The 20398-nt window shown below is 47.2% G+C and overlaps 1 protein-coding gene across 1 annotated transcript; it reads left to right on the forward strand.

Annotated features, from left to right (window-relative positions):
• The first annotated feature begins 4286 nt into the window (after positions 1 to 4286).
• On the forward strand, positions 4287 to 13408 carry Klhl38 (kelch like family member 38). The gene is made up of 3 exons (XM_055626289.1): positions 4287 to 5636; positions 11870 to 11975; positions 13021 to 13408. Exons 1-3 carry the CDS (start codon positions 4287 to 4289, stop codon positions 13308 to 13310), a joined length of 1746 nt encoding a protein of 581 aa, XP_055482264.1. The 3' UTR covers positions 13311 to 13408.
• Positions 13409 to 20398: the final 6990 nt, after the last annotated feature.

The raw sequence follows: 20398 nt of genomic DNA on the forward strand, positions 1-20398 counted from the left end.
ATATATATATATATATATATATATATATATATGTTATATATATATAACATATATATATGTTATATATATAACATATATATATATATATGTTACCCACTAACTAACTATATATATAATATATATTAGTTAGTTGGTGGGCAGTGACAGTAATGCCAGGTCTTTGATCAGAGGACAGTAGTCAAAGAAACCTCTGGATCAAGGGGCAGATTTGTTGTGACTACAAAATGTTTGTTCAACTTACCATAAGCTAGGAGGGGAGAAAAATCACAGTAAGAAGGATACAGGACTCAGCCAGACTCTACACACAGTCATCTCTCTGGACTTTCTGAGGATCAATATTCGCCACCAAGGCTCAAGCCCCTCAAAGTTGTGGAGCATCTGCCCGTAGTTTTTGAGGATCCCCACACATACTTTGAATGAAAGTACAATCGTTCCTCAGTGTTTTAACTTTGGCTGCTTGACCCACACAGTGGAACCTTGTGGCTCTGAAGGGCCGGCATCACACAGCAAGGCAGATTCCATCCCAAGCTTTTATAGAGCCAGTTGTCCAAAACCTCCTGTGTCTCCTCACCACATCTCTCCTCAATATGTTCTCAATGGGGCCAGGAAGTGCCCTAATACCAGCACCCTTCCAGTGAGAGTCGCTGCTGTGGACATCTTCCTGGGCAGTATGTCTGTCCTTGAGGCACAGCTTGTGGAAGCCACTGCCACCAGGGTTCTCTAAAAGGAGGCAGGGTACACACCCAAAGGGCATGTATGCATGTACCTGGGTCATGTGTGTACATGTGTGTGCTTGCTTGGTGGTCCTAGTATTCACACCTACTGCTGACACACTGGCCTCCCCTTTCTATAAGAATCTAGCCCGTGCACACACAGATGAGAAAGAAAGGCCTCCAGAGTCAGTACAGAATTCCACCAAGAAAAAAAGGCTTCCTGGATATTTGCTTAAAAGGGCAAAATTATAAAATGTCAGTGCTGACTGACATTCTTCTCTGTACTTGTCTTCAGGCCAGAGATGAGCCAGAACTCTGACGAGGCCTCAGCACTGAGGCTCAGCCTTTGACAGTTCCTTTCTGTGCCTCACCTTGCAGAAGATACCTGGAGCACAAAGCATTGCGTGTGCGTGTGTGTGTGTGTGTGTGTGTGTGTGTGTGTGTGTCAGGGTTCACACCTTCAAGGCCAGATGGGGACATGTATGCAGAGATTTGTGACTTGTCCAAGGATATGTAGCCAGTTCCTCTGAGTAGACTCCAGGACCCCCAAAGTCTGAGTCTCTAGAGGATTTGGAATGTATCTGTCTATCACTCAGCACTGAGATGGCTAAAGTGAACAGGAAACCAAGTCAGACCCTGCAAACCCGTCGCCAGGATCTATCAATCTCTGGGGAGATCATCTTCAGAGCAATAAGATAACTAACTAGACCAGGGACACCACCAGCACCTCACACGTTACTGGCGTGGGACAGGGACGCTGAGCCCCATTTATTAAATACACTGGAAGCGAAGGTTGAAAGAACATAAATAATTTGCCTGAGATCGAATAGAATCCAAGAGAGGAACGCCAAGATTATCCCCAGCCCTCCTGTTCCAAAAATCTAGGCCTTGATTCATTGTGAGCCTGGCTTTCCTCAAAAGGAAGGACACAGAGCTGGGTGTCCTCATTTGTACTGGGCCACCATATGCTCAAACCCTAAACTAAGACATCTTCTTAAGGAAGTTTAAGACAAAAAGGAAAAAAAAAAAACTGTCAGAAAGACATTGATGTATGAACAAGTTGGATGTGATTACTTGTGGGTGGGGAAGACGTTTGGGGTTGGGTTCCTGTCTCTGAGTGTGTGTGTGTGTGTGTGTGTGTGTGTGTGTGTGTGTGTGTGTGGTGTTTGCTATGTATTAAATAGCTCAACTCTGTGTCTTTTCCTGAATTCCATTTGGCCAGCCCAAAAGAATGGAGCCCCTTTTTTCTAAGTGTTAGAAACTAACAAATTTATTGAAACTGGTCAGTCGCTATCCATATATGCCCAGGCTCACCCAAACACTCGACAGGCCTGGTTCTCAAGGGCTTACCTAATTAGAAGGTGGAGGGGAAATCCAAGGAGCCTTTCAGGGGCAGTGGTAAGTGAATTCCCTCTGCCCTTTGCCCTCAGAACACCCTCATCTTGCTCATCAGCTGAAAGAACCATGATACAGGCATTCAATGCCCCGGAAAAGTTGTGTTTCCTTTGTCCCTAGTTCCCGAAGACTGAAGTGTTTACCTCAGCCCACACTCAGCTCTCACTCTATTATATAATGTGATTATCTGACTTTTCAGCTCATCACAGTATCAACATTATCGGATTTGATTCGAGGAAGGGACATTGGGTCGCATTGTTTCAACCCTGGTATTCCTAGGAAGCAGACGGTACCAACATGAGCTGCCCATCTCCCCATCCTCTCTTCTGGCTCTGTTCAGTCCTGCTCAGTTCAGGAACTTAGCAGAACCCACCCACTAGATGCCACATCCCTCATGGGACTCTGGGAAGATGGGGAGAGGGAGGGAGATCAAGCTTTCTCCAGGCACACACTCAGTGCTGACGGGAGAGGCACAGTGGGCCAGCAGACGTCCATGGAATCTGAGGCACACCCTGTTCCCAGGTGCAGCAGGCGTGAGGACAGGACAGACAGGTAAGAAAGAGCAGGAGGGGCTTTCAGAAGCAGTACCTTGCCTCTTGAATCTAACTCACTTCTGTCAGGTAAGAGTAGACAGAAAAGGAAGCCTGAGGTCTAAGAGAGCCCAGCCAAAGACCAGTTAGCAGATGCCCAGAAGGGGCAGAGATATACACAGTCATTACAAGTCAGAGTACACACACACACACACACAGAGAGAGAGAGAGAGAGAGAGAGAGAGAGAGAGAGAGAGAACCATAGGAATAGAAGGCCCATTTAAAGCGAGGGCCTAGAAACACCCTCACAAGTCTAGAAACGCCAGGATGCTTAACAAATATTTTGAAAACAAACAAAAATAGGCTTTCTTCTGGCTTCCTTTGCCTTGAGAGCCTAGAAGGAAAGCCACAGCCCTCACAGTAATCCTGCCAGGCGGGGGTGGGGGGTACTGGATGGACACCTACTGAATAGCACCCAGGGTTCTGTCTATTCTCTGCCTCGCCTATAACCACCTGTCACCTCTACTGTGACAAAGAGCTATCTCCAGTGATTCTGCACAAGTCACAGCAACCTGTTTACAGACATCTAGAGTTCCCAGGCAGTCTTAGGACAAGGGACTCGGGCCGCATCCAACTGGACAGCAAAGCCTTGGTCAGAGAATTCATTCCTCCCCGTCTATTTATGCCGATGTAAACACTTGCCAAGGAAACAAGGCATGTGGGCATGCGCAGCCCGGCAGGCCCTCGGGTGGCTGCAAAAGGCAACTGGAAAGTCACATGTCATAACATTGGAAAGTACATATGCAGCTATTCTTAGCCTTGGAATGTATACACGCTCCGCCTGCCCAGCAGCCCTTGCACAGAGCTCTAGAAACTGTGAAAGCGCCTGCAGCATAAACAAATCCAGAAGGCTCCTAGGACAGAGAATTTGCCAAAGGAAAGGCCTGGGGTTTGTGGTTTTATTCCGAGCCTAAGGTAGAAAGCTTCTGAGAGGACAAGACAGACAGCATCTGTGGATGTCACTGCAGCAAAACAAGGTAAGTGTCCCTAACATGTCATTCCTCAGCAGGCAGATTGCCTTTGTCATCAACAAACCACAGAAGTGTTTGGCCTTTGCTCTCTACTACTTACATCTTTAAAGTAAAAACCAAAGACTGCACAGTCTTCTCTCTACATCTTGCGACGGCCCATCTTGATCCCTCCCTTCTGTCTAGTGACCAGAAGACCACACCCTCAGAATGCCAGCCTTGGAGAATAACTAACCCCCAGAAAGATTCGCAGATAAATGAACTGACAAATCTGTTGAGGATCTGGACAAAAGCATTTCTTGTCAGATGCGTGGACTCTTCTCTTGGGCTAGGCTAATCTATGAGTCCCCAACCAGCCACTTTGGTTGGAAGATGCTTAAGTGTAGCTGGAGATGCTATGTGTCTCTTGTCTCTAAGGATAATCGCAGCCCGAACGCTCTGTGGTCTAGGTGAGGGTGCTTTCCTCTTCGATCTTTAATGTGCTTTAGTGTTTGTGGTTCCACCGACTCAATAAATAGTAGTGAATGAGGCTTGGGGCTCACACAGCTAACCCCTCCAGGATACTCTGTGAGAAAGCCTTGACCTTGCTTCCATATGGGACTTCCCTCCTTCTTTGTAGGATGGATGAGGAGTTCCCGGATGGGGTTGTCTTCAAAGACCACAACTTCTCCTCTGACTTGTTGACACAGCTCAACGGCTTAAGGCAAAGCAAGATCCTGACAGATGTGAGCATCTGCTCCGGGGCCTGGGAGGTCCCTTGCCACCGCAATGTGCTGGCTTCCAGCAGCCCCTACTTCAAGGCCATGTTCTGCAGCCACTTCCGGGAGAGCAGAGAGGCCAAAGTGCAGCTGAAAGGCATCAGCTCCACGACCCTGGAGCAAGTCATCACGTACGTGTACACAGGAGAGGTGCACATCTCAGCGGCCAACGTCCTCCCGCTGATGGAGGCAGCCGCCATGCTGCAGTATCCCAGGATGTTTGAGGCCTGCTCCTCATACCTGCAGAGCCAGCTGGCCCCCAGCAACTGCCTGGGCCTGGTCAGACTCGCGGAAATCTTAAACTGTGAGAGCCTTAAGAAGAAAGCCAGGGAGGTGGCCCTGACTTACTTCCCTGAGGTAGCAGCATCAGCTGACATGAAGGAGCTCTGTGCCCTGGAGTTGAGAGACTACCTGGGAGATGACAGGCTCTGCGGAGAGGAGGAGAAGGTGTTTGAGGCCCTCATGGCTTGGGTCAAACACGACCTCAAGGCCCGGTGGAGGCACATGCAGGAACTGCTGCAGCAGGTCCGCCTGCAGTACATCCACCCCGCCTTCTTCTACCATTTCATCGCCAGCGACGCCCTCCTCCAGTCCTCACCCGCGTGCCAGGCCATCCTGGAGATGGCCAGGAAGCAGATATTCTCTTTGCACAGTCCCAGTGCCCAGGACTGCAATTTCCTGTGGCACACGCCCCCCAGGAGCTCCTATCAAGACTTCCTGCTCCTCCTGGGGGGACGGAAAGACAATCAGCAGACCACCAGGGATGTCTTGCTCTACAGTATGCCGAGTGGCCAGTGGCAGAGCCTCGCCAAACTCCCCACGCGTTTGTACAAGGCCTCAGCCGTCACCTTGCACCGCAGTGTCTACGTGCTGGGGGGCATGGCTGTCGGTGAGGGCAAGAGTCTCGTCAGCTGCAGCGTATATATCTTCTCCCTGAAACTCAACCAGTGGAGGCTGGGGAAGCCCATGCTGGCAGCCCGCTACTCGCACAGAAGCGCTGCCCACAAGAACTTCATCTTCTCCATTGGGGGCACTGGAGAAGGGCAGGAGCTGCTGGGCTCCGTGGAGAGGTACGACAGCATCTGTGAGGTCTGGGAGAGCATGGCTAGCATGCCTGTAGCTGTGCTCCACCCTGCTGTGGCAGTGAAGGACCAAAGGCTCTATCTTTTTGGGGGTGAGGACATCATGCAGAACCCCGTGCGCCTTATCCAGGTAATCAGCTGGTCCTTCTCATCATGTTAGTAGCAAGTGTGTTTGCACACACACACACACACACACACATCACATATATAAATAAATAAACATGCCTAATATGGCATTTACATACATGTACATGAACATGCATTCACATGCACATATATAACAGCATAAACATGCACACATATACATGTATGTATGTAAATATGTATGCATTTGTATGTATATGCATATACTCATATTTATCATAAATACACATATGCATGTATATACCTATGTATGTCTCTATACACCTATGTACATATGTATACATGCAGACATATAATGGAATATACACATGTGCACATCTGCATGCACTCATGTTCACATATGTATGCTATATAAAAGGGTATATGCACATGCTCACATCTGCAGATATGTGCATGTATTCATATACACATGTGTGCACATAAACACACACATATGTACAAAGTGTGCACATATGAGAACAAATACATGTATGTTTGCGTGTGTGTATACACGCATGCCCCCACATAAGCACGTAGACATGCACAACTTTGTCTTTTGCAGAGAATGAAGACAAGAAACCTTTCAGTGTTTTTTTTTTTTTAACTTATGAATTCTTACTGTGAGACTAAGGCAAAGTTATGTTAAATACATTCCCATGCACACAGAGCTTATTTTCACACGAAGCCTATAAGTTCAGGCTGAAACATTAAAACTGCATGGCCCTATCGGACACTAGCAGTGCCTAACCCATATCAGTAAGTCTTCAAAGAAAACTCCAAGCCTACCCCACCCTCGGACAACAAATCCCATGGAACCTGATCTTGGATCTACCCTATCCAAGTATCTTAGCATGGGACTGAGGCATCGGTGCCTTCCAAAAGGCTCTAAAACACAGCTCGGTCTGGGCACAGACCTAAATCACAGCAGAAATCCATTTCACTCACACGGTCTCTAAGCAGTGTTTGATAAAGGCCACCCTCAGAATAACAAGAGTTGCCCAGCTTCATGCAAGCTTCTAACAATTGCTACAAAAAATGGTAAGCTTCTATATATACCCACATCTATATATGTATGTAAGTATGTGTATATGTATGTATATTTTTACTATGTAGAAGACCCCAAGGGGTAGACTCTATTCATCCATATGCTTTATAGTGAGCATTGACCACTGTAAAAACTCCAAAGACCTGGGAGGAAACAGAAAGTTACATTTAACCTTCAGGGAGTTTACAGTTGCGATTGAGAAGCCGAAGACACATATGCTCTGAGAGCTCAGGGGTGTCCTGAATGAGACCAGAGGGAATCACCCGGAGAAGGTCCAGAGGACTTTGGAGAGAACTCTGTTTGGGGCTTAAGCTGATTTGAGCACTGGAGCAGAGGAAGGGAGCTGACAGATACGAGAGAAGGCTGAAAGAGAAGGGAGAAGTCCATGTGGATGCTGAGATGCTGAAAAGAGCATGTAAGCGAGGGCCTGATGGGGAGTGAACAGCCGATGAAGTTAGAGCCACCTGCAGAGGGAGAGAGTGATCCTGGGTAAATGTCCTTTGTACAAAAGCCCGGAAGGAAAAAGAAGGCACAGCCCATGGCCTGGAGAACTGAGAGCGTGGCACGTGGTTGCCAGGCAGAGCAAGGAGGAGGAAGGCTGTATGATGGAAGTTGGTTGCAGAGAATCTTCACCCTACCTTCCCACGCAACACCAGCAACATCCTCCACGCAGATGCTGCCTCCAGGCCCCGCCCATCAAATTTCTAGACCGTTCCAGAAGGGCTGGTGGAGATGAAGCTGTCAGGGCTGGACTCTGTAAATCTTGTCAAGAAACTAAGATGGTAACCTGACAACATGGGTGGGGCAGAGAGAGCATCAGAGTGTTTCATGGGGGGAGGGGAGACGGGAAGCAATCAGATGTGCATTTTAGCTCCGTCTGCGCTTTTTGAGAAAGGACGTGAGGAGATCCAGAGAAGAGAGCTGGGAGATTCTCCCAGAAGTGCAGGCAAAGGGTGACGGTAGCTTAGACACCATCAGTGTCGCTGGGGGTTACTTTCTCACCTTCTTTCTTGAAGCCCTGACCATCTATGAAGTCTTCCTCTTCCCAGATGTACCATTCTCAGGTCCACACACTGACCTGAGCTGGGAGAGACTCAGCCTTGATCCTCAAAAAAAAAAAAAAAAAAAAGACCCAGCAGAGCACTTTGGCCGAAAGCTGGGACTCGTCCCTCCTCTCCGCCTGTTTTTCGGAATAGAATCAGTAAATATGCTTGTGCCTTCACACTCCAAAACTGTCACCGACTTCCCAAGAATAAAATGCAAAATGAAACCAAAGAAATACAAACCTGCGAGTGATCCTTTTGTGGTACAGCTAAGGAAAGCCAGGAATGGGTGAATGTATTCATTTGCATGCTTTTTCCTGCCTAGCATTGGCCTTGAAATAGACAGTCTACTCACTTAAAAAGAGGTTTAAATGGATGCCGAGAGTCCCTTGATGGAGCAGGTTGGGTTTTCAGGCAGAGGCAGTTTTCTCCGTCTAATGCATGTGTTCTTTCCTGCGCTGTCTTGCAACGGGGTCAGTAGACAAGGTGTCTGTGTATGGTCCCTTCCGGCCTGGCCTTTCTTCTGCCTCCACTGCTGGATGAGAACGCAGTCTCATTCTAAGAAGCAGTATCACTTTCTCCCCTGGTCAAATGCATCCTCTGCTACCTTGCAACAGTCTCTCTGGGGTACTGTGAGGATTGAGAGGCCATGATAAATCTGTCCTTGAAACCAAACACAAAGCTGAGAGAACAGAAGGCCAGGAGGAAGCTACTCCATCGAGGAAAATGCAACCAGCGTTTGTTTTACTTCCAAGGATCCCACCTCTCAAGGAGTGTGTCACCAGTGTCTTTTTCAGATGGAGCAATGGGGCTTCCCAGCCACTGTGACTATAGCCAGCCTCCTCCAAGCTTCAACGGGAAGAAGAAATGATGTCAATCCCAAGGTGATCTCGGTCTCATAAAAATTCATCAGGGGACTGTAAGATGGATGGTTCAACAGGTAAAGGGACTTGCCACGAAAGCCTCATGAAACCATGTAAAAGTGTGAGGAGAGACTACAGACTCCACAAAGCTGATCTTGCCACACATGCGATGGCACATGTGTACACATGCATAACACAACAACAACAACAACAATAATAATAATAATGTTTAAACTGTTAGGACAGGCAGCACTCCCTCAGCAAATCCACGACACTGGTGATCAAGAGCATGGCCTCTGGACTGAACCAGAAACTCATTTCCATTCAGTCTAGCTATGTAGCCTTGGGCAAGTCACTGAACTCCTCTAGGCCACAATAGTCTAGAAAAACAAGGAAGAAACAGTAGCTACCTGATAAAATGTTTGTAAATATCAAATTCTTCATGCTATCTATTCTCTATCTATTTACTTATTTTTTTTCAAGGCTTTTTTCTTTTTTTAATAATTTATTTATTTTTATTAATTACACTTTATTCATTTTGTATCCCCCCATAAGGCCCTCCCTCCTCCCCTCCTGGTCCCATCCTTCCTCCCCCTTCTTCACACATGTCCCTCCCCAAGTCCACTGATAGGGGAGGTCCTCCTCTCCTTCTTTCTGATCTTAGTCTATCAGATCACATCAGGAATGGCTGCATTGTCATCTTCTGTGGCCTGGTAAGGCTGCTCCCCACTCAGGGGGAGGTGATCAAGGAGCAGGCCAATCAGATTATGTCAGAGGCAGTCCCTCTTCCCATTACTATGTAACCTACTTGGACACTAAGCTGCCATGGACTACATCTGTGCAGGGGTTCTAGGTTTTCTCCATGCCTGGTACTTGGTTGGAGTATGAGCCTCTGGGAAGACCCCTGTGTTCAAATTTTCTGGTTCTGTTGCTCTCCTTGTGGGGTTCCTCTCCTCTCCAGCTGTTACTATTTCCCACTTCTTACATAAGATTCCATGCACTCTGCCCAACAGTTGGCCATAAGTCTCAGCATCTGCTTTGATAGTCTGCAGGGCAGAGCCTTTCAGAGGCCCTCTGTGGCAGGTTCCTAGGTTGTTTCCTGTTTTCTTTTTTTTCTGATGTCCATCCTCTTTGCCTTTCGGGATGGGAATGGAGCATTTTAGTCAGGGTCCTCTCTCTTGATTAGTTTCTTTAGATGTACAGGTTTTAGTAGGTTTATCCTATGTTATATGTCTATATGAGTGAGTATATACCGTGTTTGTCTTTCTGCTTCTGGGACAGCTCACTCAGGATGATCCTTTCCAGGTCCCACCATTTACCTGCAAATTTCATGATTTCCTTATTTTTCATTGCAGAGTAATACTCCATTGTGTAGATGTGCCACAATTTCTGCATCCATTCTTCAGTTGAGGGGCATCTGGGCTGTTTCCAGCTTCTGGCTGTTACAAATAAAGCTGCTACAAACATGGTTGAGCAAATATCCTTATTGTGTACTTGAGCCCCTTTTGGATATATGCCTATGAGTGGTATGGCTGGATCTTGAGGAAGCGCTATTCTTAGTTGTCTGAGAAAGCACCAGATTGATTTCCAGAGTGGTTGTACGAGTTTGCATTCCCACCAGCAGTGGAGGAGGGTTCCCCTTTCTCCACAACCTCTCCAGCATGTGTTGTCACTTGAGTTTTTCATCTTGGCCATTCTGATGGGTATAAGGTGAAATCTCAGGGTTGTTTTGATTTGCATTTCCCTAATGGCTAATGAAGTTGAGCATTTCTTTAAGTGTTTCTCTGCCATTCGATATTCCTCTACAGAGAGTTCTCTGTTTAGCTCTCTATTTACTTATTTTTAAAGATGTACTTATTTTTATGAGGATGGACATTTTGCATATATATATATATATATGGACATCTGCATATATTAGTGAGTCGCATGCACTCAGTGGCCCTAAGGGCCAGAAGAGGACATCCAATTCTCTGGAACTGGACTTGAAGACACTTGTGAGGCACCAAGTGAGTTGCTTGGAATTGAACTCAGATCCTCTGGAAGACAGCCTGTTCTCTTAACCACTGAGCTACCTCCTCAGCTCCTATTATTTAGGATTCTAAAACAGTCTCATGTAGCCCAGACTGACCTTGAACTCTTTGTGTAGCCAAGGATGACCTTGACCTTCTAATCTTCCTGCCCCTACCTCTTGATCACTAGGATTACAGGTGGCACCAACCACAACCTGTTTATGTGGTTCTGGGGATCTATGCCGGCCTTTATTCGTGCCAGGCTACCGACTGCTTTATATTCTCTGTCCCAATTTTTTTACTTAATGGTAAGAATAATGTATTCAAAAAAAGCTAGACATTATATTTTACATGGAAAGAAGTTTCATCGACAATTGCTATGTCATTTTTCTGTGTAAACAAATATTTTTGTTCCTTTTTTTCTTATGCGGAGTCCATCCTTTATCTTTTGTGCTGAAGTTTGCCTATTACTAATTAGCTTACATTTCGTATTTGAATTTTGAACTTGGACAGTCAACAGAAAAGGGAATCCTGTTTTGATCCACAGTGTAGAGTTTTGGCTAATGAGCCTTCTCTTTGGTTTGTCATCTTCTCTTATTTCTCTTCTTTCCTCAAAACTTTAATTCTTCTCAGGCATAAAGTGTTCCAAAGCCTTCCTTTCATAGCCTCAAACTTATTCTTGGTTCTCTGACCCTCTCAGCTACACAGGAACATTTAGAAATATAAACATGGGCTAGAAATAAAAATTATAGAAGAAAAATGGTTTCCTAAATATCCAAGTTTCTCCATGTCTCATTAAAAGAATAAAATATCTCCAGAAGGTAAGTGAAATGCCCAACCCAGTGCAGAACTCTTGGTCCATTCAATGGAGAAATACAGCCTTTGGTCTCATGAGGTCACATGACTAACTCCTAATATATTCTTCTTTCTGCCAGCCATAGTTCACTTACTGATAGTAATACCTTAAAACTTGAAAAGAAATAGAAAGAAAAGATTCATTTCTGATTCACCCTCTAAATGACTACTTGGGCCAGTGAGATGGTTCAGCAGGTAAAGGCTCTTGTCACCACGACTGATGACCTAAGTGGTAGAAGAAGAGAACCAAAACCCGAAAGTTGTACAGCTGTGCTCTGACCTCCACACTTGCACTGAGGCGTCTGAGCGCGCGCTCTCTCTCATACTCTCTTCCTCTCTTGTAAAAATGTAATAAACAGCTGCCTCTTTTCTCCTCTAATGAAGTTAACTTTAAATTTGTTACTATGATTCTGTTTCCATCTCAGGTTTACCACATTTCCAGAAATACGTGGTACAAAATGGAGACGAGAATGATCAAGAATGTGTGTGCCCCCGCAGTGGTGCTGGGGGAAAGGATTGTCATTGTGGGAGGTGAGTTAACAGAGGACAGCTGGCCGGGAACAACCTTGGCAGCTCCTGAGGGGAAATGGTTGCTGACAGGCAAGTGTTCCTCTACAGGCAGATCTTTTCAAAAGCACACCCATCCTCTGAGGACAGTGTGGAAAACCAGACGAGGCTATTCGCTGGAAGCTTCTCCTCGGCTTTCTAGATAAACAAGAGATGAAATGGTACCCATTCTGTGGAGTTGTTGCCATGATAAAATGTATAATGTGGCTGAAACCCTCAGGATTGTCCCAGACACACAGTGAAGAAGCGATGCTTGCTGCTGTTAAAACTGGCTAGGTGCAGTGCCTCACACCTATAATTTGAGCACTTGGGGGATGAGACAGGTGTGAAGCCAGCCTGGGCTGCCTGAGTTCCAGGTCACACTAGACAACAGTGTGTGACCCTGCCTCAAAATAATTTTAACCACCACCACCACCACCACAATAATAACAATGTAATCATAATAACGATGATAGAACTAACAAGAACAACAACAGTGGCTGCCAATGCATAATGTATAATGTATTATGGTTACAGGGGTTGGTGTAGGGGTCAAAGAGACCTAGGTTCAAATCCTAACTCTACCTCTAAGTGGTTATATACTTTTTGCAAATTATTCGTCTTTCTATGTCTTGGTTTGCCTGTCAGTAAAATAGGGACCCTCAAAGTAACTGCCCAGTAGCCTGCCATTGGCATCCATTTCTGAGTTCTCAAACACGGTCTCCTTCCTTGACTGGCTACGGCTCTTGGGTAAAGTAGTAGAAATGAAAATGCCAACGAGGCCGAGGAAGCTACTGGAAGGCACAACCTGCCCTTTTCTCTACAAATGACTTCCGTGCTGCCTAAATCTGGGGCAGAGCTAGAAAGATCCAAATGCCAGATCCGGCTCTAGCACGCCGCAGCAGGGTACTTGAATAGCCATGCTTTAGCTATGAGACTTGTGGACGAGGTGGGGGAGGAACATTCCTCAACCACTAACCCACAGCCCCAGGAGAGCGACCCACAGTTGTTCGTGTGATTGGATTTTCAGGTTACACAAGGAGGGTTCTCGCTTATGATCCTCAGTCCAACAAGTTTGTCAAATGTGCGGACATGAGAGACCGAAGGATGCACCACGGGGCCACGGTGATGGGCAACAAGCTGTATGTCACAGGCGGACGGCGGCTGACCACGGACTGCAACATCGAGGACTCGGCCTCCTTTGACTGCTACGACCCCGAGACGGACGCCTGGACGTCCCAGGGGGAGCTACCTCACAAACTCTTTGACCACGCCTGCCTGACTCTCCAGTGCATACCCCACAGAGCCAGCCTCTCATGAGAGCCATAGGAAACCATCTCAGTCAAAATGCCGTGCGGTGTGAGAGACTGGAACCCGGCCCCAAAGTCCCGGAGCTCAGGGACTCTCTGCACAGGAGTCTTTTGTATTTTTAATGCCAGTGGATGCTTTTTAAAAATGCCATCCCTACATCTTGAACCAACCGATGCCAGAAACTACACTGTTATAACTGGACAGGTCTAGCTCACATCCCTCCAGATGGAAGAAATGGGGTAAACTATTTGATTGGCAGCCCAAACTTCCTCTGGGAAACCTCTTCTAGACACACACACACACACACCTTCCAAGGTGACCCTTGACATCCAGAATGAGAGGGCTAAGGGACTCACGAGGAACTTTGGGATCACTCAAGCCAGGCGGCATAGGTGGCAGCATGTGAAACTGGCTCTGACTGTGCCCTGCATTTTATGAATATAGCACATTGAACTTAGTCCCCGTTCAGAATCTGCCTAGGGTTTAAAAAATTATCCTGCAATGAAAAACATAAGAACAGAACAAAGTTTGCTTCTGGTGACAAATGATCTTTTCTTCCAGGCTCCAGGGAGCTATAAAGCTGCAGAATTAATCCAGGGTTTCATTTCATTAAGAATGGCTTTTCCGGGAAAAACCAACAGATTCCCTCATCAACTGCAGCGGCCATTACCCTCCAGATGTCAGGGCTGACCTTCCCTGTGTCCCCTTCACTTCCAAGTGCCCCTCATACTCACCCATTGTCAAGCTCATGAAAAAAGGAGCCCGTCATAGGTTCTCAGTGCTGCCTGAGTGATCTGATTACAGGGAGTTTGTTTGGAAACAGTACTGTGTATTCCCATTCAAGACAGGTACACAGGGGAGGTCCGCTATTCTATATCTCTGAAAGGCATCCTGAGTGACCCTATCATTCCGCCATGGGGGAGAGCTGCAGCCCCGTCCTGCTATGAGCACTGAAGACCACCATAGCTATTCTCTTTCCCATCCTGGCCAATGCCAGGCAATCTCAGTGTTCTAAGTAATATTGTTCCCCACCCATGGAAGCATCTGGAATAAATTTTGCTCTTCTGTGTCTGGTACTAAAGTGCCCACATGCTGGAGCCTCCCTCCCTTCCCAGCATTTCAAAGGCTCCTCCTTTCTTCTCGCTTTCCATCCTTAGCCCCTCAGGCTCTCTTCATGAGGTAATACACTTACCTGTACTCCAGGGATTCAGCTTGCACCATTGGCCCTGCCCCTCAGCTTACATACTGACCCTTTCTCTAACCCTCTCCCCTCTTCTGAGACAGGATTTCACCTGCTGTGATTGCAATTCCTACTTTACTTTGCAAACTAAAAAGCAGTGCTTGGAGGAGGCCCTATCCATATTGTTCCCCTCTGAGGCCTCTCTAATTAAAGGACCCCACTGTCCCCAACACTTCCCCTTAAGACCCTGTGATCGTTAATCTGATTGTAAACTTGACAGGATCTAGAATCACCAGGTAGGCACACCCTTGGGCATGTATGTGAGGGTTTCTAGGCTGGATTAATTGAAATGGAAAGACCCATCCTAAATGTGGACATCAGTGACGCAGGGGCTGGGGTCCTGGCCTGACTAGAGAGGAGAATGCCAACTGAGAACCAGTGTTCAGCCCTCTACGCTGCCTGACTGCAGGGACAGTGTGACCAGGACCTCCTGGCCCTGCCACCATCACTCCACATCAGACCAGGCTGTCCCTTCAGCCCGTTATGGGAGCCAAAGGAAGCCAAAGCAAGCCGTGGGAGCCAAAGCAAGCCCTCCTCCTTCGAGTTGCTTTTGCCAGAGGTGTTGTCATTGAAACAAGGAAAGTAACTAATAAACACCCTCATCTCGTTTGTAATGAATTGTTGAACCTCTTCCTCCTCTAATATCTGTCCTGCTGCCTTCTGTATCCCCAGGGGCTCTCTCCAGTGGCTACAACATACATGTAGATCTTTCATAAGCACACAATAAATAAACTAAACATTTGGTAGGAAAGAAGTTAAATCCACATTGCCTCTGGGATCTCCCTCTCCTCTCTGTCTCCGTCCTCTTCCTCTCCCGTCCTCCTCCCTCTTCCTCTAAGAGGGAAGTCCTTGTACATGCTGGATAAAAAGCCCAAGCTCCTCAGCTAGGCATCATTCTGTCCTTCCCTCTGGCCCCTTTCCCACCCTGAGCTGAATTTGGTAGGTCCAGCAGGGTGTGGTATGACATGCTAGGAGCCCAGAGACTGAGGTGCTTTTCAGAAGTCTGTTGCCTGGAACGGAGGAGTCCTGCTGTCTGTAAACTCCTGTAGGAGACCTGACTTTCTTTCCCTCTCTGCGCAGTCTAATTGTTAATAATCTGCCCTGGGTTGCGGTTATTCAAAGTTCATCCAAGTCAACTTAGGGGACAGAAGAACTTATGTGATCCATTTCCAAGGGTTCATAAAGAAGAGTGGCGTCCCACAGGCCAACTCTGTGGGTTCAGGGTGCTTTCTTGGAAGAGGCATCAACACATCTAACCCCCAATGACCAAACCCCAAATCCAAATTGCATAGCAAAGCAACCCTCCGTGTACAAGGGACCCTTTCCAGCACATCATCATGTCCAAAGTGAAAGAGAAAAATGGTTTTGGCCCGAGCCTTCCTTGGTCTCACTGGCTGAGTATGGCCTCGCAGGCCACTGCTGAGGTCAAAGTATATTCAGCCAGCAGCAGTTAAACTAAAAAGTTTTAAGTTAAAAAAAAAAGTCAAGTAGCCTGACTAATCATCTCCACAGGCAGCAAGAGGAGGAGTGGGCAATGAAACTGATCGATCAAGGGCTAGAAAAGAAAACACCAAAAAAAATACCAAACATCCCATCCTATGATAAAAGAGTGAGCAGGAGAGAGGGCAGAAGGAGCTGACAGAGAACAGGCAGCAGGGGAGGAAGATACTGTGTCAGGGAAGGTGGGGGAGGGGAAGGTAATGGGAGCAGAGGTGAGGAGAGGTCAGTCTTCAGGCACTGGGCAATATCCATGCAGCCCAACTCCCAGTAGGTGTCTGGAAAGGAGGTCTGGCTGCCCGGGGGTCACCATCACACACGCAGAAATGGCCGCCCAGATGCTGAGTCAGGCACCCACAGACACTGTCATGGGCGCATCCCATGCAGGCCCCTCCTGATTCTCTGTCCATTGGCAGCAGGGGCTGCAAGGGAGCACTCACCCCCAAAGCCTAGAACCACCCCTCTTCCTCCCGAAAGGCGACTCCTCTGCAGCTACTCTCTCTGATAAAGAATAGAAAGTCTTGAGTATCTAGACCCTAAAACAGCAGATCTCAACCTGTGGATCTGGACCCCTTTGGGGGCAGTGACCCTTTCACTGAGTTGCATATCAGATACCCTGCATATCAGATCTTTACATTACGATTTATAACAGTCGCAAAATTAGAGTTATGAAAGTAGTAATGAAATAATTTTATGGTTGGGGAGTCACCACAGCATGAGGAACTAACTGGATTTGGGAAGGCTGAGAACCACTGCTGCAGGGGGAACTGACATCATCATCTCTAGAAATTAACCTGTGACTGGATTCACTCACACCCTGTATCCTTTTGTTCTGTGCTGGCTCGTCCTGTGTCAACTTCGACACACAAATCATCTGAATAGAATCATCTGAATCACCTGAAAGGAGGAAACCTCAGTCAAGAAGATACCTCCATAAGATCCAACTGTAAGACATTTTCTTACTTAGTGATTGATGGGGGAGGGCCCAGCCCATTGTGGGTGGTGCCATCCCCTGGGCTGTTCATCCTGCGCTCTATAAGAGAGCAAACTGAACAAGCCAGGAGAAGGAAGCCAGTAAGCTGCACCCACCAATAGCCTGTGCCTCCGGGATCCTGCCCTGTGTGAGTTCCCGTCCTGACTGCCTTTGGTGAGGAACAGCAATGTGGAAGTGTAAAGCCAAATAGACTCTTTCCTCCCCAACTTGCTTATCAATCATGGTGGTTCATCGCAGCACTATAAACCCTAACTAAGACACCTTCCCAGTTCTAAAATCTCCCGCAGCCCCACCATGCCATGCCCACCATGCCCCACTCGTCATGCCTCTCTGATCACTTTCCTAGCGGGCAATTTCTCAACCTTCATGTCCTCTGTCCTGTGAAGCTTTTTCAGCTTTTCTACCGAGCCAGTCCTCCTTGGAACTGTCACAGGAACTAGTCATTTCTTTTATTTGTGTGTGCACACAAGCACACAGGCAGGCATGCATGCAAATGTAACAAGTCAGACCATACGTGTGTGTGTGTGTGTGTGTGTGTGTGTGTGTGTGTGTGTGTGTGTAAGTCTGAGGACAATCTTAAATGTCGTTCTTCCCCCAAACCTCCAAATAACCTTGTTTTCCAAGATAGAGTCACTCACTGGCCTAGAGTTTGACCATTAGACAAAGCTGGGCAGCCAACAAGCTACAGGGATCCTCCTGTCTCCACACACCCCCATTTTATCCCCAGGGCAACAATTACACCCATATGCCACCATGTCCAGTCTTGTACATGGGCACTGTGGGCTGGATTCAATATAGGGATACTTGTATAGCAAGCGTTTTACCAACTGGCCAACCTTCCCAACCTGTGATCAAAGCTGAACAGAAGCTCTTCATGGGGCAAGGCAGAGTTAGAGCCCTTTGGGACTCCAGGGTTATGCTTCTAAGTTCTTGGCAAACAGATGGTGAAACAGATGAGTAGATGAAAAAGTGCACTGGCCTCCAGGGGACTGGATCATCAGTGCAACTCTGAAACAACAGGGACTTAATTACCAGGCTTAAATGAGGTAGGAACTCAGATGAAATGTGATCAAAGATGGGGCTGGAGAAATAGCTCAGAAATTTTAAGGGTTGTTTTGTTTGTTTGTTTGTTTGTTTTTTGAGACAGGGTTTCTCTGTGTAGCTCTGGCCATCCTGAAACTCACTCTATAGATCAGGTTGGCCTCGAACTCAGAGATCCACCTGTCTCTGTTTCCTGAGTGCAGGGATTAAAGGTGTGCACCACCACTGCCCGGCAAGGCTCAGTAGGAACACTTGCTGGTGCCCAGACATACATACATACATACATACATGGCAAAACACCCATACACACACACACACAAAAAAATAAAACCAAGCTTTTAAGTTGTTGAAGATCTGAGGACAATGAACATCATTCTGCCATGGAGTGGAATCTGGTAGGGAAGAAAATGACAGTTTTAGCCAGAGTCCTACCCAAGATCAGCTGAAGACACAGAGCTACTGGCCCTGAATTACTGGTCCCCTGAACCCAGAGTTTTCCCAGCTCACTATCTTCTTGGGTCATTTTTCCAGAGAATTCCTCCTCTAATTATCTAGAAGGCATTAAGGTCTATGTTAGCCTCAGGGACCTCAACTACTGCCCTTCCCAATAATGCTGATGACATAAGCAACACAGAGTACTTGGAAGACACAGACTTGGGAGCAGATTCCAGTTAGCATGTTCCTTGCCAGCATGACAGTAGTTTCCCAGATGCCTTCTCTCTCTCAGCCTCAAAGTCCACATCGGAAAACAGAATGTTTAAGCCCCTCAGGGGTTACCACAGACAATAAGCTTTCCCAGACCACTGAGTGTCTGCCCTGGAAGGGCAATGGGCACAGCGTGGCTTCTTCTCCTTGATAATTCACCTTTCTTCCTGCCTTTGTTACCGGTTAGTCTATACGATCTCGATGAAGAACCTCCCTAAATGCCGCTTTTATCAAGGGTCAGCAATTAGCCCAGCACATGGAAAGTCCTTCCGCTCGGTTTCCACAGATGTCCATGCCCCAGTTCCCCTCACTGGCTGGTCTAACTCTGATTACATTGCTCTCTGCTCATGCATTCACTCAAAACACTCAGTTAGGAGTTCAGCAAAGAGGGCCTCGAATCCCCTGTGTGCCATGTGTCATGCTCAGTCTGGGGACGGCAGGGTGAACTAGGAAGAGGAGCCTGCCCCGCCTCTGATCCAGCCGCAGGGCCCACAGAGCAGTGGGGTTTATCCAGCAGGGTTTGATCAGATGAAGGGGGACAAGGAAGCAGGGCCTGAAGCCCTGGTGGCTCTTCTTCAGGGCTGTCGTGGCCTTGGGTATTACACTCATTGCTTAGGGCTACATTTCCAAGGTACACATTTGAGTATGTTAGAAGAATTGAATGCATTCTTCGTGGTTCTGGAAGAAGAAGTCCCAAACCAAAGCGTGCCAGGGCCACACTCCCTTGAAGGTCTTTCCTGCTTCTTCCCTTTCTGTGACTCGAGGAACACTCAATGTTCAGGGGGCTGCAGGTGCCTCGCTCCCTCTGGCCTCTGCCCCACACCTCATATATATGGCCTTCACCTCTTGATCCATCTTTAGGAAGATGCTCTCATCAGATTCAGAGGCTGTCCTAAAGCATCCTGGCATCATCTGTCTCCTCCTTTATGCCTGCAAAGTCTCCACTTCCAAGCATGACCCAAGTCTGGGCTTCTATGTGGGCATGAATTCAGGAGAGGGAACAACTTGATCCACTTACAGATATCCTAACCTCCAAGAGTCCTTAGTGGTCTTCATCCCGCTCTACCCCTATAAGGCCTCCAGAACACCGAATCATCCCAACATTTCCATGATCATCAGGGGCATCTTTTCTGGATCCCCTACTCCTAGCATAGAGTCTGACACCAAGAAGCACTCAGCAAGCAGGCACTTAATAGTTTACAGACTCAAAGGCCTGAAGCAAAATGGCCTGAGACATAGCTTTCAAGCAACCTCCTACAACTCTGATACTTGCCAAAAGTTCATCAAGAAGGAAGCAGAGGGTCAGTGAGATGCCTCAGTAGGTAAAGGCACTTGCTGCCAAGCCTAGTAACCTGAATTCGATCACCAGAATCCACATAACACACCTATAATCACATGTGTGTACATATTCATACATATACCACACACATACAGATAGATGGATGGATGGATGGATGGATAGATAGATAGGGAATGGATAGATAAAATAAAAACAATTTACAAGAAGGAACTGAGGTCTGTGAGGAGGGTCAGACACACGGAATTACCTGAGAGGACTCTTCTGTTTGCATAGTGTCACCCATCGCATCCTGCTCTCGTTTGCCACTGTGTCCCTTTGGG

The sequence above is a fragment of the Psammomys obesus genome, unplaced genomic scaffold (genome assembly GCF_907164565.1).
Source record: "Psammomys obesus unplaced genomic scaffold, mPsaObe1.curated_primary_1811, whole genome shotgun sequence".
NCBI lineage: Eukaryota > Metazoa > Chordata > Mammalia > Rodentia > Muridae > Psammomys > Psammomys obesus.